At 37.2% G+C, this 25,759-nt stretch overlaps 2 protein-coding genes across 3 annotated transcripts; both read right to left on the reverse strand.

Moving 5' to 3' along the window:
• Positions 1–485: 485 nt before the first annotated feature.
• On the reverse strand, positions 486–25,759 carry Rpl8 (ribosomal protein L8). 2 transcript variants are annotated; one of them, XM_076806410.1, is made up of 5 exons: positions 25,749–25,759; positions 1,637–1,784; positions 1,293–1,434; positions 900–1,213; positions 486–718 (listed from the first exon to the last, which is right to left on the reverse strand). In XM_076806410.1, exons 2-5 carry the CDS (start codon positions 1,772–1,774, stop codon positions 539–541), a joined length of 774 nt encoding a protein of 257 aa, XP_076662525.1. In that variant the 5' UTR covers positions 1,775–1,784; positions 25,749–25,759; the 3' UTR covers positions 486–538. The 2 variants fall into 2 exon arrangements, with proteins under 2 accessions (XP_076662525.1, XP_076662523.1); XM_076806408.1 differs by lacking the exon at positions 25,749–25,759 and adding an exon at positions 2,059–2,120.
• LOC143365783 (proline-, glutamic acid- and leucine-rich protein 1) lies at positions 2,539–5,642 on the reverse strand. The gene is made up of 8 exons (XM_076806286.1): positions 5,460–5,642; positions 4,984–5,382; positions 4,570–4,916; positions 4,320–4,499; positions 3,982–4,246; positions 3,690–3,890; positions 3,332–3,624; positions 2,539–3,267 (listed from the first exon to the last, which is right to left on the reverse strand). Exons 1-8 carry the CDS (start codon positions 5,571–5,573, stop codon positions 2,595–2,597), a joined length of 2,472 nt encoding a protein of 823 aa, XP_076662401.1. The 5' UTR covers positions 5,574–5,642; the 3' UTR covers positions 2,539–2,594.

The following is a 25,759-nucleotide window of genomic DNA, read 5'->3' on the forward strand; positions in this document are numbered from 1 at the left end:
ACACTCTGCTGGACAATTTTCTTGATATTTATCGTTCCTATTATTCTCGCCCGTAGCACATGCACTTTTAAACTTTGATTTACACCCTTGTACATGATATTGAAATGAAGTCTATGAACTTATTCGTGTTACCCATTCAATTTACTGCTTATTAATACCTATGTTCAACACAGCAATGTTCATACTTCAGAACGAATTACAGAGCTAGGTTCAGGCTTTACTGCACAGAACTACGAAATGAAATGAAAATAAAAGAAAAGCCATTATAGAATGATTTAGTGGGTTTCAAAATTATTCAAATTTCATAGGATCAAAGTAATTTTTAGAGGTGTGCGAGAACCCGAAAATTTTATTTGGGATCGGGACATGTTCGCGAGAATTCCGACATATTCGAGAACTCGACTCTTCTCGAACCGTCCCGATCAACGGGCACCAAACGTTTTCGGGTTCTCGCACACCCCTTAGTAATTGTATACACAGAGCAATGAGTTTTTGGTGTTTTTATTGTACAAGTTTCAAAATTTAATCAACGTTTAATCTAATCGTCTTTCTTGGTGTCGGTTTTTCCTCCTCTGATTCTTCCGGTACGACGCGCAGCAATAAGACCAATCTTACGACCAGCGCTAGTTCCACGTTTAACTGTAGATGCTTTACCAATATGTTGATGGTTACCACCACCGTGAGGATGTTCAACAGGGTTCATAGCAACACCACGAACCTGTAAAATAATAAAAATATTTCAAATACCATACACCAATAAGATTATCTTGCTGTAAACATGCGGATAACTCAGTAAAAAGTGTCCACACGAATTATTCAGGTTTCAAATGTCTAAAAGCATCATTGTGAAATATTTCCAGTAAAATATGAAGATTTATATGCATTATAAAATTCCCTACCTTTGGCCAGCAGTTCCTCTTTGCCTTGTACTTGTGATAAGCACGACCGGCTTTAAGGATGGGTTTGTCAATACGTCCACCACCAGCAACAATGCCAACCATAGCTCTGTTGTTGGATGGAATAACTTTCTTAGCGCCAGATGGTAGCTTTACTCTGGTTTTCTTTGTATCTGGATTGTGAGCGATAACTGTGGCATAGTTTCCAGATGCTCTAGCCAATCGGCCTCTGTCGCCAGTCTTTTCCTCCAAATTACAAACGATGGTACCCTCGGGCATTTGACCAACGGGCATCACATTTCCAATTTGAAGATTTGCTGAAATATACAATTCAAGTTGCTTATTTCTATCATCGTTTCAAATACAGGGCTAACATTTATTGAAATATTTGATTACCTTTCTTTCCACAATAGAGGAACTGTCCAGTGTACATTCCCTCGGGAGCAATAAATAATTCTTTACGTGTTTTGAACTTGTAGGGGTCACGGAAGTGCACGAAAGCTAAGGGTGCTCCACGACCAGGATCGTGAAGAATATCCTACAAGAAATATAAAACAATTGTATAAAACGAGTTATTGATGGTAAGATACTTTAATATATGACCTAAGAACATTTTCAGAAAGAGCCTCTAATAGTTACTTCAGCCGTAGTCAGGGTAGGTAAAGTAGAATTCATCATACATGTATTTTAAGTTAACGTGAAGAGTTCAAAACAGTCTTCAATCTGAAAATTGCACAAACCTTCACAACGCCCTTGATGTACCCATGCCTTTCGGAGTAATCGAGGGAACGAAGTTTGGGTGCTCCCTTTCTCCTTTTCGTGTGGGACCTGAAAACAGACCCAGCACCCTTACGCTGAGCGCGAATTACTCGTCCCATGGTTTAAAACCTGCACAAAAATAATTAAACACGATCAAATACTCGTTCACCGAACCACCTACAGTAACACGAAGCGTGACACTATGGATCGTTAGTTGGCACAATATAACCTCAAAACGAGACAACTAAAATATAACAAATTTTCCTTAATTAAAGAAAATATTTATTAAAACATCTAAGGAATCGACTAGGCATCTTCAATCATGGCAACTTTTCGTCGGATGCATTTTAGTTTTGTGAATTTAAGAGGATTTTAACACGGTAGAAAGTAGCACGTCACATACCAAATGAACAGATATCAAACAGAGAAAGACGCAGCCGGAAGTCGCTGCATGTTACGCTCTTTAAGTTGGTTGCATTGCGAGCCCGCCAAAGTATGCGGATTCAAAAAGATTCTCACAAACGAATATTCATACAAGTTTTTGTTTCATTGATGTTCTTTATGTAGAAAATGTTATGAGAATTCTTTCTGTAGTATTTTCGACTATTTTTAATGTGCATTTGATCTAAGGGAAGATTCTTTAATTTTAATCAAAAACGTAGTCATGGCGGACAATGAACTTATCATATGCGATTTTATAATTGTAATGGTTCAACATTTTGATTCGATAATTAACAATTTCTTGAATAGATCAATACAAATTTAGTTGACTTAAAAATATATTCAACTAATTAAATATTGTTAAATAGGTTTGTGAACATAAGGTGATAATACAAAATACTAGAGATAATATTTTCTAAAATTATTCAGGTTTCATAAACAATTTATAGAGTAAAGGAATTTATTTGCATAACAGCAATAAAAATTTATACAATATAATTAATCATCATTTTTTGGTATATCCTGAAAGAATTGTAACATTTCTTCTTCTTCTTTGTTATTCGCTATCGTTGAATGTTCTTGAGCAACTTCAGATTCAAGATGAGCATCTGTTACTTTTAACTTTTTATTTAAAGAAGGCGCCACGTAGTCATCTGGAATGCTCTCTTCAGGATGAGCAATTGTTGCTTTGTTTTTTCCATTTGATGATGCCGTCATATCTTTATCTTCTGTTTCTTCAGCATGAGAAACTGTTGCTTCACTTCTTTCATTTGATGATGGTATCTCGTCTTTATTTGCCATGCTTTCCTCAGGATGAGAAATTGTTTTATTTTCTATATTTATAGATGGCGTCATTTCGTCATCTTGAATACTCTTTTCAGGATGAGAAATGATTACTTCACTTTTTTTATCTGACGATGGTGTTATATTTTCATCTAAGATACTCTCTTCAGGGTGGGAAACTACTGATATCCTTTTTTCATTTGACGGGGTCATATCTTCATCTAATGTACTCTTCTCAGTGCGAGAAACTGTTGTTTCATTTTTTTTATTGGATAAGGCCTCTGTGTCTTCAACCGTTACATTTTCTGTATCAAAAATAACTGCATCTTCTTCCCTCTCATTATTTTCTGTAATTTCATCTCCAGGAACAAATTCCTTTTCTATTATCCTGAAAAATTATTATGTTTATCAATTATATCCCATTTCCAATAATACATACATTTACAACTTACTCTACTTGAGTCAATTGTATAGGTGGTGCATGTGGATGCACGATTTTTTCTAGTTCAGCTAACGCTATTTTCGCCTCTTGAATAATGCATAAATCATTATCGCGTAGAGCCATTTCAAATATTTCTAACGAGTACTGTGTCGGCAAAGGCACTAAACAATGTGGACTCATTTGTAAAGCTCTCAGAAGCCCAAGTAATTGCAAACGGCAATCAGGATTTTCTTTATAAAACTTTTGCTCTGCAGAACTCAGGTAACAGTCATACAGAAGAGGTATTATGATATTTTGTATCGTCTGTAAATATTACCATTTTATTGAAGATTGAACTGTAGCGAAAAATGTAAAAGCAGAAAACTTACCTTAAAGAATGTTTGTTTTAAACAAGTACCACCATTGAGGAATATATGTTGTAATGCATTAAGAGAACTTTTACATATATCTATATCTAAATAATGTTCTCTGCTAGAAGTTAATCCATTAGTTAGATAAGCTCCCTTTTCATATTGACTATCTCGAAGACGTTTTAGCCCTCGCTTTGATAAGTTATTGGTTTTCTGAATCTATAACAAAAATTTTAAGTTAAACACTATTCTACTACTCAATTTTTCGATTCATTGAACTAAAGTAGAACTGAATATAACCCGAACTTACAGTTAACAAAACGCAGTTCTTTTCTGGTACAATATCTTTTAATATAGAGGGAAGATACTCGTCTGCAATTGTTTCTACACCTGATAGTGAATTCGTGTTCACTAGCCAAGACGTAAGACATTTATAAACAGATATTCTAACATTTTTGTATGGTTTCTCACCACTGAGAGTTATTTTATTTTCTGAAACTGTTTCTGTCCACTGCAACGATTGAAGGAACAGTTGTAATATCGTTGATCCAAATGGTATTAACTGCTCCTTGAATCTAAACATTTTAAATACATGAATTTTTGCTTGATGTATTATTAAGCACTGTTTTCGTATGAATATGTTTTTACCCATTTATTAATGCATCCAGCACATTAAACAATGCCATATGCAAGTGCGGCAAAATAAGGTATAACATTTGTCCTTTGATAGAGTCTTCTTTTTTTAAATTTGATGGTTGTATTGCTAATCCTCTACATAAAACTTTTAAAATGTCATTAGGTAATACTGAATTTTTTTTATCGAACCCACTGTAAAATATATAGATTATTTTAAGGTCAACATCTTATTGACATATGTACACTTATATTGACCACTTACCGTAGCATACAAGACAAATAAGAACAGAGATTCAAAAATCTTTGCTTTTGTTTAAAATAAAATTGAATAATATTCTCTTCGGATATATTCGGTAATTCCAGTTTATCCCAAATGCTTACATTTTCTAGTTCTATTAAACTGGAAAATAATACATCCATTATAGTATGCAAACTATTACAAACAAGTGCTTGGTGGTACATCCAACCAGTGTAGGTAGGTTTCGAAGCTGGTGGTTTAAACGAACGTTCTGTAGCTTTAGCTAAAAGTGCGTAACATCTTGCACTGGAATTAACTAAATTATCTTGGGTGGAATCAATTTGTGGTAGTATTAGATTCCTTATAGCGACCTGCAATTATAAGAAATTTAATATTGGTTATACTTTTTGATCTGGTATAAGAAAGGAATTTGATTACCTGGAAGCGCTCACAGACTTCAGGATAATAATGCAATAGTATAGCAATTAAATAATATACTGAACCACACCGCCTCTCTAAATGTAAATTGCTAGCTGCATTTATAAGCTGTTTTACATTTTGCATAGACACTTGTTTCTGTATTTCTGGGATCTCCTTCGTTTGTATGATTAATTGTCCAAGCACTTTGCAAGAAATATTCAACTCCTGTGGAACACTGTGAATGCTTTCTAACACTTGTGTAGCTTTTGACATCCATAGTATACAGTATTTTGAAATTGTATTTTTTGAATATTGTGACAAACTCTTGTCTAAAATTCGTAAACCATTATACCTGGTGGTAGCTTTATTTAAATAATTATTGATAGTCGATATAATTACACTTTGTGCTTCGTCCACCTGGAATAAAAATGATATGGTTTATATAAGCTAAATTAATTTTTCGGATTGTGAGGTTAGCTCAGATTTCTTCTTACCTCTTCTATATTAAGTGGTATATCTCCGGTAGAACATAATAAATCTTGTAGGAGGTGTTCATATTCTTTCGAAGTGTGATCATAAAAATTAATCAATTCCATTATTGTTGCCATTGTTTTTTAACGTGTATCCACGTGTATCTCCACACGTTTTTCTGATATGATTCTTAGAGGTTATGTAGGTATGCAAGGAGGTCCGTATACATAATATATACATTTAATGTGTATATGAGTAAATCATATAAACAATCAAACTTTTTTAATTTATATATTGTAATTGACTAAAATATGTTTTATATGTGGCAAAATTTATATACTTTGCTAACATTTTCGTAATAAACATATAAAATATTTATTTGTAATGGGCATAAATAAGTATTTGTTATACAAATAAAGAATATAATTCATTGGGATTTGAATGATTTAAGATAACATAAATTTAGTATATATATTTAAAAGAGCCTCTTATTTTATTTGGGATAAAATAAAAATAAAATAAAAAATAACAATAATTTGTTGTTGTTACAATGTAATGTTTGTTAAGCATAATTTTAGTGTGAATCTATATGCACTGTTTAGATATCTATGCAGTTTTGTGCAAACTATGCGCTTAGGAGTATGTACAGTTAGAGTTTGCAACAAACTCTGTGAATCTTTTTTTACGCAACGCGATTGGCCTCAATTGCAAAAGGAATTAGTATGTAATTTTGCGGTGCGACGGTACAAATAGTTTTTCCCGCACTATGAATGCATTCGGGCGCATAATGAATTTGTTGTTTGCATAAAACGTGAATGACTCGTTACTCTTATGATATGTAGGACTCGCACAGGTGAATAATTAATTTTATGGGTATTGACAGCTAACGGAAGAAAGGCGGAAGCGGAAATCGGAAACAGTTAGTGTAGTCTCTACATTTCTCATCAAGTATGATTTCAATTGTCCCATTATATTTGAGGGTATCGATTTTAACAAAAAATTGGATGCATATAATTTAAAATCTATAAATAAATGCACATACACTTTTTGAAATGAACAATCTATTAATATAATTGATATTAGAAAAAGGAATACAGAAAAATAAACAGAAGTATGTACATATATTAATGCAATACTAAAAAATTCATAATTTTTTCAATTAATATAAAAAAACGGGAAATATACAGAAAACAATTGTTCACTTTCTGCTCTGCATAATTTAATAATTTTTTATTTTATGGGAAAAGAACCATCTCTTCATTAGACACTTGTAAGTTCAATAATTAAAAATTTACAATCGGTATTTAATATTTAAAGATTTAAACATATGGAATCTAGTACTAAGTTAAGATTTTAAACATTCCTTGGTACTTTCAATTAAAGACATACAATGTTTTGAAATACAATGGAGAATGCTGTTAATCACATTATTATATACACTTAGTCTTGGTATCTCTTAATTATGGATGACACGGCAATACAATGTTGCAGTGGATGTGAAAAAAAAAGGAAATGTTCGTCACGCATTGTAAACACGAACAGCAGAACAGTATTGCGAACAAATCATCCTCGCGTTGCTCGTTGCATTAGACTTTTATTTGATGACACCGATAGAAAGCAATCATTTGATATGAAATAATACCCTCTTCAAATAAATATTACTTTGTCTCTGTTTGCAACTGTTGTTTACTTCCTTCCAATTATAACTAGCGGAGCGTATTTTTATGTAAAATAAAAAATTGTCTGCATTTATTTCAAGATGCAGAAGCTACATTCATTTCTTTTTCTAATAATTTTAGATGTAATAATTTGAATTCTTTAAATGTCTTTACTGTCTTGCATTTAATTCATATAATTTATAGTGATAAAAGAAGTGATTGGCTCATTTCCTATTTAAAAAGATATAAATAATACGACGGAAGTCACAAAATATTTTAGAAAGTTTTATGTAGGCGAGAGGAAAACTATTTTACATTCTTTCGCGGTGTAACTTTTAGTCAATTAAAATTTAATTCCCGGAAGTGTTCTGTTCCGAAGGTTTCCCTTCCAGATAAATCATCTAATCCGATACGTTAACGTATGATAAAACCTGTAGAGATGAAAGGAACACGATCAAGAGCAAACTTATCGTGATTAACTGTAATATAAATCGTCTGCTGCAAAATTCCTTATTGCAAGGTCAAGATTAAAGATAAAGCTGCTGCATCGTGAAAAAGCACGCACACTTTTACAGTAACGATGCACGTACCGTTTTATTACTGTAATATTATTCACGTCAACGCGATAATGCATTCTTTCGCCTCGCATCTCATTTTTTCTAAGACGTTCCAGGCTATAAATCACGTTGTAAAGACAGATTGATGACAATGGATGTTTAAATAAATTCATAATGTGCACGATTATGATGCCTAGCCTAGATTTGCATAATAATTCCGTATCTGACGAAACCAAATGTTTTCTGTTTCACTTGTTCTCCCTTGTCTTACACTTTTACGTTCGAACATTCTTTTTCTGTCAATATTTCCATCTCGTTTGTCGATTATTTAAATGCACTAACAAAAATTTCACTATCAATAACGCAGCGAATTGTTAGTCTGCACAGGCAGGGTCTCATTGACGCGTTTACGTTCATAAAAGTTCGATACACAAAAACCATTTGTATCCGCCTATTCGACAATTCGATTCGCGTCTACTCGTATTTACACCGTGGACGTATCAATAAATTTACATTTTGTAACAAATGAACTTCGGAGAGCTAGTTAATCGAATTCAATTAGAAGTATAAATACGAAGTACAGTGAATTCTCGATATATGTCAAGAACACGGGTCTTGCCAGCGTCGCGTGTCGTCCAGGAGACGTACCCGGTAGTGGGGATGATTCCGCGACATTTATCATCCAGGCCTTGGCGACATATATAGAGAAATTACTGTAAATGGTTCATCCTATAAAGTGAACCTATTCGCTTTCGTTTCATCATTTCATTTTGGTGATGTTTTACTTTTCAATTTTAATTGAATGCAGAAAATTCGCAGTTGGATTACAGTCACGCCTGCTGCCAAGTAAATCATAGAGCCTTTGACACGGTAAACTCGTTGTTTCGGTGTGCGGCCGTGCGCGTGTGTATGTTTGTCTTACTTCATCGTTGATTCTACGGTAAAGGTCAAGACAAAGGATACCCGACGTGTGAATATCCTTGGTTACGCAACGATTCATTTTCCATTTATAAATATCCGGCCGAGCGCGCTAAAAGGCGAGACCATCGGCGGCAACAATTGTTTACTTCCTCGCGCCGTAAACTTCCGAAGTGCGAACAACTTAATTACTCGGAGAAATAACGCGACTTGAAGCACGCGATTACGCCAAAAATTCAATCTCATGGTTCCCAAAAAGGTACATTCGAGTAAATAAAATGGACGCAAATATGCACATATATAAACGCAAGTATACACCTTCTTTTCCCGAGTTACCAACGAATCGCTTGAACTGACAATTTAACACTAAACCTACCGAGCCTTGAAAGCAACTAATACATGTTGTCTTACAAGAATGACGAGATTGAATTTATTTATTTAATCATTTCCCACGAAAGCACTTTTACAATTTCAGTAATTGTAAAATAAAAAATCTGGAACGGTCATTTTACAATGATTTCCTATCTTCAATAACAGCCGAGTTATAATTCAGTGCGGACAGTCCGTATGTAATGTGACTGAGGTTGAAGAAACAGTTACGAAGACATAATGGGCGAATAGAATGTTACGCTAAATTCTAGCGGTGCAACGAAACAAGTCTCAAAACTGCCAAGTGGAAATATGTAACTCCATAATTACACAGGGTTAAGAAAGGACAGTCTACGCAGACATCTGAAAAATTGTATAACTAATTCTTCTAACTTCTTGAAGAAACTCCAACTCTAGTCGGTTCGTTCACTTCGAAGAGGTTTACTCCATTTTAACACTAGGTTTACGGAGCGCTAAAAATGACTATTTTACATTACTTTGTAAAAATAACATGAATCTATCACGAATCGATTTCTAAAGAAATCAATTTGTTAAATAATTGTTCATGGATGCATTTTTACAATCTCAATATTCGCAATTTAAAAATATAATATATGTATAAACTTTATTTGATTCCCCTAGGGGTTACAAATCCTCACATCACCTCCTCCTTCCATCCCCGCTTTTCTATTTTCACTTTAACCTAACTTAACACTAACTTAGACGTAAACTTAACCTAAACATAATTCTATATATACAGGGTCATCCGTTTTTAAACGGCCAAACGTCAACCAGCTATAGAGGACCCCAAATGAAACAACTTTCACCCCTAACACTTTTTTTGATTCGGTCTTGATTTTTAGATAATTGCAAAAACCCGTCATTTTTTGTTTTCACTTAAGATTAAATATATTAGGACTGCAATTATGTATCTTGATGATTTTTCCTTTGTTTGGTTTAAAATAAATAGGGGCATCTTTTTTATTAAGTCAACTTTTTTGTATGACCTTTGGATCTTGGTTTTTTTTTAAATGGGGCACGCCGTGGAGACTGAATGAAATAACTTCGAATCAAAAAAAAGTGTTAGGGGTGAAAGTTGTTCCATTTGGGGTCCTCTATAGCTGGTTGACGTTTGGCCGTTTAAAAACGGATGACCCTGTATATATATAGAGAGAGAGAGAGAGTATATTTACAAAAGTCCTTATATAACTAACCTTAAACTACCCCCCCCCAAATTAAAAAATATTAGAATCTGTCATTTTGACGTTAAAGGACGCAAATGTTTCGACTAACAGTATGCAACCTCAGCCTTTCTCGACTAACTGTATGCAACATCAAAGTTCGACAGGACTATGGAAGGTTCAAGAAAGACAATTCGCTACCTGCGCCTATATAAACATAACTAAAAAGTCCTAAATCAATCGCAGGTAGTCGCGTTGTTAGCTCGACGTCGTCATAGCAATAGAGAACCAGCGTCACGGGTCGATCGGGAAAAGCTGAATAGATCTGAAAGAAACGAAAGACATTTCAATTAGATTCGCGAGCGTATAGAGGGTCGGTGTAACATAGGCGCGGAACTGTGCAGACCCCTAACGCCTACCACCGATCTTCCTTCCTGACCAGGACAGAGTGTTCGTTCCCCCTCCTCGATCCTCACGGTTATTCTTCCCTCTCCTGGTCAGGTCCTGCGTCCTTCCCCTCACCTTCGGGACCGCCCTTCTACTCGTTCCTCCACGGATCAGTTCCCCTACCTACCGGTGTCCAGTTATGTTGTCGTGGCGAACGTTGCTGGGGCGACAATTCGTTTGAGCATTCGCATCGCGAGAAATTCCCCATTGTAGTCCCCCGGGCCCGGCCCCCTTCCCCCGTTTCTGAAATTTTCCACCTGTCACCGACAATCGGGACCGTATCGGGAGGTGCGACAGTGCGCGGACCATTGTGGAAACCTCGGGGAAAGCGAACTTGGGTATTCCGCGGATTTTTCAGCGGGGACCATTTACATTCCATAGCCATGCGTGGTCTCCGGTGTTGAGAGGATCCAGTTTGTGAACTCGCGGGAAAACCGAGGTGGTCTCCTAGGATCTAGAGGATTTTGTTGAACCGAGAGATTTTGGTGGATCCGATGTCTGCACGGCGAGCACCGTGCACGCGGCCCTAGCTGATGGAAAATGGACATTAGAGAGGTACGTAAAGTGCTGGGAAACGGGATCTCTCTCTCTCTCTCTCTCTCTCTCGCTCCCCGTGTAACCTGCCATATTGGAGACGGTCGTTAGGATAATTGAAACCGGGAAAAGTTTTCGGACGCGAGCCGTTTCCTGCCGTTAGGGGCCTCGTCGCTGCTTCCTTTATGGCCCGTGAGAGAGCGGACCCACCTTCTGACAGGTGGAATGCGGGGACCAACATAGCCGTGGGGCCTGACAATCGCGATCGCAGCGACGCGAAGCGACTCGTTCAGGTATGTGGCTCTCTTCTGCGTTCCCTGCGACTCCTGTCTTTCGCCTGGGCACTGCTCCTGCTGCGGTTACTGCGATTCCAGAAAGAATTCGAACATTCGTGATTCATCGGGGCTCGATTTTATGCATCTGAACCGTACAAGATTTTTCCTTGCAATGCTCCATGGTGTTAGATTTTTAGATCGATTACTATCGGCTGGAGGAAGCTTGAATTGGGCGAAACAATGTTTTGCTTTGAAATGTTTCGTCTGTATCCGGAAGAAGAAATATTTGACAACTTGTCAATACTTAGGGTTACTTTCGTGCTGTATATTGACTGTATATGCGATTTATGTACAGTTGCAGTACAGACAATAGCTTGTTTACAGTGCTTTCTGATTATGATGATCAGTATGTTCCTGGCAGTATGTCCTTTAGATTTGTTTCTTTTCTGAAATGGCCATTTTGTCCTTTATCTTGTGTATTGAAATGTAATTGAACGTCGGCTCACGGCACACGGCCGATAGTGTGCGAATCGAACGAAGTATGTAACAGTACATAATAATTAGACTGCGGGTCTTTAACACTAGGTTTACGGAGCACTAAAAATGGCTATTTTACATTTCCTTATGAAAATAACATGAATATATCTATCAAAATCTGTAGCCATTTTTTAAATAATATATACCTAGAGAAATCGATTTCTTAAATAATTCCTTATGGATCCATGTTTGCAATCTCAATATTCGTGAATTAAAAATATTAGAATCCGTCATTTCGACGGGTCCCGTAAATCTAGTGTTAAGTAAAATAAAAAATTTCTATCCGAATTGCAACAAACTATGCTGAAATAGAAATTTGATTTCTTCCTTAATATGTTTAATAGATTGAGAATCATATAACAGTAGCATTAAATTCTTCCAATGTCTTTGCTGTGTTCAATTGCACCGACTCTTTTCTGTCAATAAAATCCGCAGTCTCGTAATAATTAATGGTGTATCATTTTAGTTAAGTAGAACTTTTTGACAGTGACGTCTTGTTCTATTGCATGACGAGGACGTTATGTTTAAGGATAATTGAACATTGGATGGAAGATTAGAATTTTTATTTTGTTGGACAAAATACAAAAAATTTAAGTTTCTGGACCAAATTTCATATTTAAAAATATGTATACAGTTTGTCATTGGATAAAATATCGATTATTAGGAAGAAAAAACATCTTGGTGTTTATATGTAAATGCTGTAAAGTAAAAGCCGAAAGTTCGCGATGAAAGTGAAAGTCAAAATTGGTATGCGTAAAAAGTTACAGGATTGTGTAAGATTACCACACATGGCAACTTCCGTGTCATTCATCGCGTTTTGCTCCGTGTCATTCCTGAAATCTATTTTTATACCGTCGTTTCTAATATGAAGGATTATACATGTTTTATATAGAACGTATTTTTTTTATAGAGTGTTCTTATTTGAATTTTCTTAACCCTCAATCGAATCTCTTGTGTCAATTTGATACATTTTTCACTGATTCTCATAAAGCTGTACCTGTTGCACATTAATTGTTTACGAATACTTTTATTTGAACCTTGTCTCATTTTACCACAATTTTCCACTTCCAACGATGAAATTTACCAAATTAACCATTTATATTTCCATCATATTGATCTTTTACCATTGTGTTCATTACAGAAGACACACACCAAGTTAGGAAAATGGGGGCAGAATGAAAACTCCATTTGCTTTAATTGGGCACAACAAGATAATTAGTAATAATGAAAAGACTGTTCAGAAGTTGTGTCTTGTGTTTATAACAAGGTTATTGCTTTGTTATACACTGTCCACCAAATGAAATAATTTATCCAATCTATTAGAAGATTCGAAGAAACTTAAAAACATGAACAATGACAATTTTCTTCACGGATTTACAGTCTATTGGTCCCTGATATATAGCACAATAGTGACTATTAGCAGACTGTGGATTTTTCACAGTCAATTGTAAAGAACAGCAGTTAAATAAAAATCTACTCCTTCTCTTGACAATTTTTAGCAAATCGAAAATGGCGATACAAATTTCACCATCGGAGGTGTTCCCATTATTTTTTCCAACCGCGCTGTACAAACTTTTCCATCGGCTTTAATAAAGACTTTGCGGCAGCATAAACGTCTTCTTCGTTAAAAAAAAAAAAAAAATAATAACAACCGGACAAGAAAACGACAGTGGAATCGTCTCTCCTATTCGCGGGCGTGCAAGGGACGACGGGACTTTTTGCTGAATCCGGTGGAAAAAATTCGCGGTATATCTGAAAGGGGTAGGCGTCGGTTGTTTATTTATTCGAGCATCGCGGGTTAATGATATTCATCTGGTGCCAAGGAGAGATTGTTGGAAGCGACTGCGTCGGTGACGGCCCTAATGGAGTTTCACGAGTTCGGGATCGTTTCTAATGCGTTAATACGTACCTAAATACGGCACGTGACCCGACTCTAACTTCGAGAACATACTCGCGCGCGAATTATCTTCCTCGCGTAGCCGATTATGCACCGCCGCGCCGGTAGTATCAATAAAGAGAACGATTTTCCGAGCCCGTAAGAGACCCGGCAATGCCGCACAGTGGGCGAAAATGCCATTTTGGCATGATTATTGAAATTTGCACATGACCAACCAATTGGTGAAGATTTTTACGATTGTACGTTCGTGTTTATGACAGAACAAAAATGGCAGACCCCTAATTCACGTCCACGGCGCACAGTGGGCGAACATGCCATTTTGACGCTCTAAAATAATAACTTCTGAACCATTCGAGATAATCGAATGAAATTTAATAGGTAAAAAGGTAACATTTGTAGCTTCAAACTGCAACAAAAATCAATTTGAATTTACACGGTGTTTATTAATTACACAGGTCTTAAACAAATTATAGAATAAGTGGAATTAATATACCTGTTCTTCCGCGTTAATATTCCGGAAGTAAATCTGTAATTTCTGGTAGATTTGATGCAAGTTGTCGCAAATGAATTTTTTTGCATTGTTTGGTCAGCTAATCATAGTTTATCAGAGTATAGTCGGTGCAAGGTTCTATTAGGTTCCGGCTGAGATGTGCACGTTTATAGTTCAAATTCCGGCGAAAAACTTGTGCTCACTTGAAAAAACTATAATTTTCAAAATGTAATAACAATTACTTGTTTTAACGTCGTTTTAAATCCTAGAAGATGTAAGCTTTCGTATCGTCTAAACCCAGCTCGGCTATTTCTAATAGTTTTCTTTTAAATAGCACTTGAATATTAAATTTCACGTTCTGAATTTTTTCCTCGAACTTTGCCGGCCTCCTGTGGGTCGTGGTGGGGGGATAAAAAAATTTTTTTCGGATTTGCTTCCTTCGGAATGTTCTTGAAACATGCCCATTTCTTGAAAAACAAAAAACATTTTTCCATTTTCGAACGCCGCAATCGGAACGCTCGCGTTCCTAAACCAATCGATCCGTTAACCCGTCCCGCGGATTAATTAATCATCTTTAATGCAGCCACGGTGGCTCGTCGTGATAAATTTGACTTTCACTCGGGCCTGCACTACTTTCACCGGGGATCTCGCGCGGAAGGACATTTCACAACGAAAGATCGCTGATAATCCTGTCAGCGTTTCCTATCTCTGATACAGCAAAACGAAAAGTGTTTCGTGCGGCCATGTTTGTGGGGGCAGTTCCACGAGTCCACCGGGTACACGCGAGGTTCTTCTTTTTGAAATACATTATTGCAAGAAGATAAGTTGGTATAACATAAAACAGTAAAACTCTTAGAAAAATTTAACACGTTCACGGACAGTAAAAATTTTAGTGGACTGCAAAAATAGACAGGCAATTTTTTATCTTTCTAGTTGTACTATCCGAAATCTGATTAGACATAAACAATAATAATAAGTTAACTGTCATTAGTAATGACAGTTGGTCATTACTTTGAAATGTATATTAATTACAAAAACTACAGGTTGTATAAAATTAAATGAATAAAAATTGGCTTTAAAATTTGAATGCTATAGCATTCATGTCATTTTGAATCACTATGAAAATCAATGCTATAGCATTCACGTCCGCGAACGTGTTAAAAATATTATTACTTTACATAAAAATACTATTTCTTTTATAGAAAACACTATTTCACTCCAGTTTGTTGCAATTCAGGTTGAAAATCTCTATTTTGCAGACCCGTCTATGGATGAACGTTTTATGTCGAAGCTCGCCTCTAAATCAAAACAGGAAAGCATGAAAAAAGATGAAAAATTGCAGCATTCGCCTGCAACATGTTGCGATAAGACCGCATTTGAAATCGCATTTGGAAAGTCTGCAAAATGTCGCCCACGAAAATATCGCACGTTGCACGCGCTACTTCTTCCACGAATCTTGTTGAAAATTGTCCGGGGATACGTGTCATTAGGCTCTGTCTCATTAGACAGAATTAATATTCAATCGAGAGGTCGATTCGACTCGATCGTAAAATCGCCGGATGTTGTAGGCAGACCGAGAAATTCACGTGGCCGCTGCGCTGGGAGATCGCGATACGACTCGTTTAATCGGAACGTTTTATTCGGCCACGGATAGATCGGATCGAGGGATCGGGATCGTTTCTCGTTTTGTCGTTAGGTGGAACTCGGAAGATAGATTCCGCAAAGTAGGACTTGGCGATAACGACCCACGCCTCGGAGTATCACCCCTATCTTGTCTACGTTCTCGAGCATCGTTTTATCGCACACAATCATCTATTTTCGTAGAGCCGGGTTCATTAGAGCGCGTAGCCTAGCCGGTATAATGAATCTCTGCGAGATTTCTGGTTAAATATCCTTCCGCACTTACTTTATTCGAATCTGGTGATCGGTGTGATAATTAAAGCGCGCTCTTTTTGCGAGACCTAGAAAATGGTTGGAAACTGGAGCAAACAAAAATATTGAAATTATACCAGACATAAAGTAGCGTATGCTCGCGTTATTAATTTACTTGGCATAATATTTCTTCCGAAAGAAAGCGACTGGTTCCTGCTTCGGACATTTGACAAATTGTCGCGAGTGTTCGATGTCCTTATAAAGATAATTTTTAACGTGACATAATCTTTTTCACAGAAGTACTTTCTCTATCAGTGACGATATCACTGCGCTTGTGTTCCGTATTTTACGAACCCGTTTCCGTTACATGTCTTTCTCCAAGGTCGGGACACGCTCTTATTAGTCACATTATCGTCCGTCATTCTTCGTGTTCTCGTCGTTTTTCTGCTCGTCGAGATTTGTCGTCTCCCCTGCGTATTTCAAAGCCGGAAGGTTAAACACACGGATGCATATGTAGCCGATCATTGTAAATAAAACGGCCTTGCGTTTGGGCGTCAGTCCACAAAGCCGTATTGAAACTTCTTGTTTTATGATTTTGCTCCCAGAGTCGGCATACGCGTCGGATTCGACGGTTCTTGTATGACCGTGACAGAACGACGCTGTATCAATAGTGAAAGACGCTAATGTGGCCTAACAATATGCAAAAATCTTCCGTTGAACTCCCATGTTCAATGTTTGAATAATGTATCTTTCAACGAAGCGCTGACTTTTTAAAAATATATTTTATTCGTGAAATTATCGTCATTAGAAATTGTATACTATACGCTGTAGTAGAATTCGTTTATTCATTCAATTGAAAATTGATAACGCTGGATATTACAATAATCAGTGACGACCGAGCACTTAATATAAAAATTATAGTAAAATATCTATAAAATATCCTACACTGTATATAATACTGAAGACAATTCGTTTGACTTAAGCCATGCGGCATGGTAAAATAATTTTAATTGCAATATAAAAATTATAGTAAAATATCTATAAAATATCCTACACTGTATATAATACGACCACTTAATATTAATTACTATAGATTCTATATTATGTATTATAGTAGAATATAATACATTTCCCAGTAATTCGTAACATGACGTTAAACGCCAAAATAAGCTGTTAGATGAGAAAGGCTTTTTAAAACGGTTATTCGGAAAATAATGATCTACCATGATCTACTATGATGTACTATCGCGAAGGAAGCGTTGGACCCGAGATGCGACAGATAAAATATAGACTATTTTTTAAAACTGTTATTACATCGATCTTCGTCATGCATTATTCATGGCACGTACGTCGACCAATTATCACGTCAAACTCCTTGAACTCGATCAATAAACAACTCAATCATCCAGCGAATCCATAATATAATTTTTTTTGTCAGGTAGCATGCTGTAAATACGCGATGCCGGTGTAAAAAAAAAACGGTGTGTACGAGGATTAACAATAATTGCAACTTTCATGAGTCACGATTTGTGCAACAGTGTCATGATCAAATTGTCATGTAAAATTAGTTCATGTAATTGATTGTGTCAAGGAGATTGAATATCGTTTGCTTCTGGAAGATACGTGTTTGCGAACGAAAATATGTAATTCGATTTTGCGCGTGCGAACCTCTGATATTTAGGCTTCGAATATTGTTCGGAAGGTATTAATTATTTTGATGACCCGTTCGAACTTGAAGAGCAAGAAAGTAATTTGTTTTCTAGGATTTTTTCGGTTCATTACAGAGGACAAATTGTACAGCGTCATTTTCGAAATGTCAGCCATCATTAGGAGGTTTTCTATCGGTTGCGAACGATCACGTAATTGGAAACGTGTCGTTTGTAATTTGAAAAATATAATTTTCCGAAGCAATCTTGTTAGCTCGTTTCTGGTTACGCAACGCGGCGACGCCGAATATACGTAAATTTTTTTTGGTATTTTTCAAAGAAATCGAGGATTAACACCACCTGCGTATTATGCAATTCGCAATCCATCAATTTGAACTGTCAGGCGATCGGTTCATTTATCAACTAGAAAACGAGCGAAACTGCTGTTGCAAAAAGGAATTCGCTGCAAAGAAATTCGTGAAACGTCTTTGTTTATCAATTTCGAGTGTTTTGCAGCTCTGTTATAGGCTGAAACATTTTTACCGAATGCACAAACCACAAGGACAATGAAAAACATGATCAAATATCCAAGCAAAATGATCAATGAAAAACACAAATCTATGATTAATGGACTGTGGATATTTATGCATTTATGGTACGTGTAACTAATAGCATTTCTATTTTATTTTTGTAGTGAGGGGTCTTCTAGTTGGCAAATTTTCTCCTGATTCTTATTAAATCAAGTGGCAAAATGGGAATTTGCAAGATTCGCAGTCTATCGGATATATCAAGAATCTAATGAAAAAGAAAAATTTCATTCACAAAAGATAGTGTATCTTGTTAATATAAAAATAAAAGACAATCGTTTCCTGTCTCCTCAGGCGATATTATCATCAAGTAACAGTGTCTGATAAATTTTATTACTGAAGATAATCTCCACAGTGGTTTCGAGTGCTCGGGATTAGAGTCGAGTGTTTTCAATTTACGTTCCTTCGAATTTATTTATTATCGACATTGAAAAACTGACCTCGATTGACGGCGATTATTTAATATCAGATCTACGGAGAAACAAGAGCGATTATTCCATACTACTTTGTGAAACAACAAGCATCCATTTATTCAGCTTTTTAATCCTTTTTAATCCTTTTAATAAGTTGAAAATAACATCTTTGAAATCTACTCTTTCACATATATTGTAATAAAATTTTTTCATAATTATAAGAAAATATATTATACAAATTAATTCATAATTCACATTTTGTGCACTCCGTTTTATAAATAATAAGTATTTAAATCGAAGGGTGAAAGATTTGGATTGAAAATGAAGGTACAATTGACTAATTGCGAGGACGCCAAATTACTAATTTGCACACTTAATGTATTACCAGTGTTTAGTGCGCTAACAAGCTTAGCGTTAATTAAGACCATCTCGCGAGAGTCCGGCCATCGTCCGATCCACCTAACGTGTTTTCTTATCGTTCGATATTGTAATGCCTATTTATAATGTCGATTTAACGTGTTATGATCGATGACATTCGCAATGGCGAGCATGTTTACCCGAACCACTCTTGTCCCTGATACAACAAACGCCTAACTGTTTAATTCCGCTGATAGAGTGCGAATTAAATGGTAAGTTCGCCGAGGATGATTAGGCGTTTGTCTCAGATCCGAACTCCATATTATCCTTCGAGCAGCTAATAGACAGAAAAACATCTTTTTTTCCCATTAAACTGCAATTTGCCTTTAATGTTGCGTCGGACGTCGATGTAATAATAGACCGCTAATTTTTTATTCATAAGAAACGTAGGAAGCACTGTACCGCGAGAACATTAATGAAGCCGTAATTAAGTCCACCAGCGTTTACAATTTGATGCGACCCGGAAATACCTCTTTGGTCACCATTTTCGTGGTTTATCGTTAGACTGCGGATTTTTATGCAAAATAATCGCCTCGACTGATCGCAAGATACGGGAGTCACATTTATTTTCATTCCCTAATAACATTATAGAGTTGAAAACTGCTGTTTTTACTGCTTTGCATTTAATCTACAGTGTTTTCTCGATATATGTCATCGAGACGGCTCTTGCCAGCGACATATATCGTCCAGGAGATACTATTCTTAACGTCGTAACCACGGCGTCCGAGGACTCTCGCGCTTCGATAGTTCCGCGACTTTTATCGACCAGGTATTTGCGACATATATCGAGAAAAGACTGTACTCGTTTTCTGCGTAAATGCATGAAATCCACAGTCAGTTTATCAACACATTAAAACTATTAACGTGCGAAACAAATTTTTATTCGGTTCCAGCACTTTGCAATCGACCCACAAAATTTTGCAGATAATAATCCGCAGTCTAGGACAGATTTGGAAAATTTTTGCACGGAGATTCGCAGATCATAATGGCCCCGATCGGCAAGTGTCCTTTCGACAGATTTTATCGGGAAATCGTCCAGGTTGAAAAAATTCCACGTGCCACGAAGATATCGTTATCTCACAGGCGGTTCCCGGCTTAGGGTGCTTAGGGTACTTTTTTCCCTTCGTGCGTCCCTGTCCTGTAAACGCTCATGAATCTGAAACCGTCGCGCATGCGATATTTATTAAGCGGTCGTGCGTACGCGGGCAGAAGCCGCGAAACCCGACGATCATGAACTTTAAGGAGAAGTCATGACTCAGTGTCATCCAAGAGACCTTCCAATTTGGCTAATCGTCCTACGGGGTCAACTCGATTACGCGAGGTTACGCGTCTGGCCAAGAATGTCTCTGCTCGTCTTTCCTTCCACGTATTCCTTCGCTCGCCCTCCTCTATCGCGCTTTCAAAGACCCTGACCGTCGTTTCCTGTCCGAAAACATGACGAAAATCACTATACACGCGTGTTCGCATTTCGGAGCGTAACTCCGGCTTCGGCGAATTTTAACAGATTCCGCGTATCTTAACAGTAGGTTTTGTAATATTTTTCATTTACGATTATTGAGATTGTGAAGATCCATCTGCGTGGAATTACAAAACAAATTTATTTCTTTAGGTATATATTATTTAAAAAATGGCTGAAAACTTGGATAGACACATTCTTCTTATTTTTATAAAGTAATGTAAAATACTCACTTTTAATGCTCCGTAAACCTAGTGTTAACGCTAGAACTACTGAGCAATAAATGCGACTGACGTATATTGCTTTGTAACAGTGACAAGTCTGTGCCCGTTCAGACTTCGTACAACTTTTATTGTAATATGTGTAAAATTACTTAGTTAATTGTAATACTATGTGTAAAAATTTCCGATGAAAACATTTTTACAATTTCGGTAATTGTAAAAGAAAAAATTAGGAACCAGTCATTTTGAATGGTCTGGTAGTTCTAGTGTTAACCAATTGACTTTCGACCTCTTTGAAAAATGTGTGCCTAAATTGAGTCGTAAAAATGAACCGTTTCGACGAGTATACTCGTCATAACACAAAATATTGCCATTTCTTCGTGACGAGTATACTCGTCAATAACAGGTAACTGGTTAAACAACATTAGGTAGGTGGAATTTCAAACAGTAAAAAAGTTAAACGAAAAACAACTTTTTATTTAGTCCCTGGTTCTTGTAATCGATTCAAACGGCTTTTATTTTGCATAATAATTCGCAGTCTAGTAATAAACATTCGCGTTGTTAATTCGCAGTGTAAAGCTTGCCTGTGTCTGTCTCTTATGAAACTGTTTTTAATAAACAGTCTGAAAAATAACTTGCTTTCCTGGAATCTTTATTATTAGACTGCGGATATTTACGCAAAATACAAATTTTCCGCATTCCGCTTCGAAACCATCGATTAAAGAATTAAACCTTGACTGCTACACCGGGGTCTTTTATGACCCAAAAAAATTTCTGTACACTATTTTACGCTGCTGTATTGTACGATAATTGCAAATATCATGTTTCTTTAACCTGTATAGGACATTTCGGTTATTTAGTCTTAAATTATACAGGCTGTCCCATTTGAAGTTTTACATTTTTGAAATTACAGTTCTGTGTAAAAAATATTTCGAATAAAACTCACTATGTTCCGGCGGAGATATGTTATAGTTGTCGCAAATCTAAGCGGACGCGCTTTCGCCTGCTAAATTTTCAACGGCACTAAATGTCCTTGAATGACCTTGGAAGACAAAAGTGTTATAGATCAGCGAATTCGTCTCGGGATGGGCTAGACACTTATGTAAACAAAAGCATACTGTTCCGTATAAGAAAACAGAGGTCACCTTGAAATCTCAGATGTAGATGCAAAGATACATGAAATAACATTGATTCGTAAGGATTTCAATGGTTACCATGTCAAAAGATATTTCAATTTTATTGTCGGTAATTTTATTGTTACCGACCTGCTGCCTCTGCAAAAGTCACGTGACCACCCTTGGCTTCTTAAGGGGGCCGGCAGGCATTTGGCCTTGACTGTCACGCTATGTTACGCTATGCCTTCTTTTCTATACATTTTACGTCTTAAATAAGTAACTAATCAATTAAAAATGCATACCACCGTGTTTGTACATGTCTTTGCTACGTCTGTACAGAGCCTTTTTTTCGATACGAACACTAAATCTCACGAAATTAAGAGAATCTCTCAGCGGCAGCCATCTTGTGACGTCATACTTGCTTCAGAAAGCGAGTTTTCTGCCGAATATTACAAATTACTCCAGGATGAGGTAGAAATTCGCAATTTGGGCTCCATACAGACGTAGATTGGACTTTTAGGAAACACAAGTGAGCACTTCTAAACTGCTCATTGAAATATTGAAGCGGCAGTTTGTATAGATTTTGACCCTTGCATACGTATATGGATTTCAAACCATGCCGGCCCCCTTAAGGGTTAAGATATCGCGGTGGGAAATATCCCAATGAGAGTATAATGGCGTAGAATCGTAACGGTTCGACAAAACCGTGGTGCAACAATGGCGATTTCCATCAGCATGTGCCCATCATGGTCTTCGAGTCGTAGTGTGTTGCGTGCGTCTGGAAACACGCATCGATAAACGCAGAATCTCTCGTGCGTAATTGGTATCCAGTTGGCGTCGCGTCCCGCCGGTAATAATTATTTTCGTGCCACCTGTTATCTTTGTGTGTCGGAAAGCGGCGGCCCCGGTATCGTCAAATCTCTTGTTTTCACGCGATATTTATAGATAGTGGTTCTGGGGTCCGGTCGTCCGGTCGTTCTAATCGGTCCAGGTATCAATTATCGTATTTCGGTCAACCCGTAAAAAACGCGAAACTCGTTCCCCACGGGCAATTTCATGCGGATGACGACGAGGGGACGCGCAAGAAAACGCATAAATTACGCTAGTCTCGATTAAATACGACACCGGGCCGCGACAGAGAGTTATGTCGGCGTCGCGCCGCGACCAAGATTGTAACTGTTTCGTATACTCCTCTCTCGACGGGTACACACTGTCACGGGGTGATACACTCCTGGACAAAATGATAGCACGCGTGTGCCATCCTTCATTTCGCGAGGACCGCGCAGAACATCCGAACGAAACGCGCATGGTCGCAATTTTTCAAATAACGCACTGGTTCAGCCCAAGTCGACATTGGGCTGCAGGGAAAGGTCACGTTCAAAACTGAAAAAATTATTCCATTAACACGTTGGCTGCCATGTCACCCATATGTAGGTGACGGAATTATTTGTCCAGGCTTTAAAATGAATTTTTTGGTTAATATATTTGTTAGATCGGTATAAAACATTTGGCAACGTAATTGCAGTTCCCGATACTACTGGCGCTGCATTCGCCATTCAGGTTCTGCCAATATCGATTGACCCTCTTCGTCGATCTGGAGTCACAGGATCTCACAACACATAACTGTATTTTCAAGATATCATTTTCTACAATAAAACTATTGTAAGTGTGTGTAAAAAGCGCCCTGCGTACAGTTAATTTCAGCCTCGACGGTATCCACGATCCTAACCTCCTTAACAATATTCATTGTACCGATTAGGATCTGTAAAACGCAAGAAAGTTGGAGGTCTACTAAATATCATATATTTAATTTGTTTCAATTTTTACTTCATTAAATAACCTACTTTGATTTTACGGAATTTTTGAGGTTCCTAGTTTGGCAGTCAAAGTGTTCAACAATCGACAGGTTTTCCTTTTCTGAATTATTCTTTAAATTCTCTTGGCATACGTCCCCGCAACCGGAAGTCCCAACTAGACTAACCGCCAAAATATTATTATATTTTCAGTCCTGTAAAATTATTAAAGCAAGAATGAACCTCTTATTCGTTTCATGTGCCGCACAATTGACGCAAACAATTTTTATTTTGCACACAAATCCGTAGTCCAGTTCTACGTACAATGCGTAGGCCATTATTCGAGGTTTAGTTGAAAATGCGAGAAAATCCTCGGCTAAGAAAACAACAGGGGGATTAGACGCTATCATTTTGTCCAGGAGTGTACCTACAGGAAAATATACGAGAGTTAGTCGCCGGAGATGTAGATTGCGGCCAGGTCTCGGTTAGGTGTGCGAGTGGTATGATTCTTGCCGGTTATAGTCGCGAGGGGCCGTGTTCTCGACGGCAAGGATCATTCGTTCGGGTCGCGTTTACGCCCACCGTGGCCGAATATGCTAAAACGGCTAATCGCGATACAGTTTTAATACCCGTTTTACCATCTGATTTAGCATTCGTAAACACTGCGCTCTCCGCGACATCGCGGTTGCCTTGTTTTTCCGCATGGCAATCCCGGTTGATCGCTGGCTCTGCGATTAAACACGACTTAATAACGGAGAACTTAATAAGAGGCGTTTAAATGACGAGGAGCATTTTTTTTTTGTGGCATTGTTTTTGACGCGACTGTGCTCAGGTCGCTGGGGAATACTCGGAAGTCTGATAATCTTAATACTGCAAAAGATAGACGAGATTTAAGCTGTTCTGCGAAACGAAATTTCATAACGATACTATCTTTTTGGACCAATTTTTTCTCTCTCTTTTTGTCAACTGTTTCTGAATGTTTCAATTTTCTCTATTGCACATGCAAGTTTCACTGTTTTAATTAACTAAGCAAATTAACCAGTTAGCTGTTGCGACCTCTTTGAAAAATGTGTACCTGAGTTGCGTCGCAAAAATTAACCGCTGTTTGAATTATAGCTGTTTTGACGAGTATACTCGTCATGACACAAAATATTGCCATTTCTTCATGACGAGTATACTCGTTAAACACAGTTAACTGGTTAGCCCTTAAATGCATGAGTGGGTTCCGCAAAGGACCTCAGTGTTGGATTTTGTGTTAACATTTTTAGCCGCGCCATTTGTGAACTGAGAGTTCAGCTATTTGCTTCTGTCAATATTTAGGTTATGTTTAATGTGTTTACAGAAATAAATTGTTGCTGTAATCAAAGTTAGCAAGGAATTAGGTAAGTGGGGTCCTCAATGGACCTTGTGTATGCATTCATGTTCCTAATATTTAGTTTACCTATGCACTTAAGGGTTAATAGTGTTTTAGTGCCTGTAAACAATTCTTTTCAAGTCTTCAGGGTGTCCCAAAAGTAAACTACCTTGAAGAGGATGATTGCTGAGGTGATTTGAAGTAACTTTTTCCTTTGCGAAAATGTTCTCCGCGGCTTCGTTCAGGAATTATTAACGAAACGAACGGACCAATCAGAGCGCGGTTATAGCGAACCGATTCCGGCTCGGCCAATGACAGCGCTGCACTCGCCCGTAGCCGCGCGAGCTGATTGGTCCGCGTTTTTCGTGAATAACTCCTGAACGGTGCCTCGGAGAATATTTATGCAAAGGAGAAAGTTATTTCAAATGCCTCGAGGAATCATCCTATTCGAGGAAGCATAACATTTTCGGGACCCACATATACGGGACAAATATAAACTGTAAACTACGAATCGATACGATTTTTGTTTCAGTTAACGCAGGAAGTTAGGCGAATAAAATCGAATGGTTTCAAACAAAATGAACCG

Source organism: Halictus rubicundus, chromosome 2, assembly GCF_050948215.1.
Source record: "Halictus rubicundus isolate RS-2024b chromosome 2, iyHalRubi1_principal, whole genome shotgun sequence".
NCBI classification, from domain to species: Eukaryota; Metazoa; Arthropoda; class Insecta; order Hymenoptera; family Halictidae; genus Halictus; species Halictus rubicundus.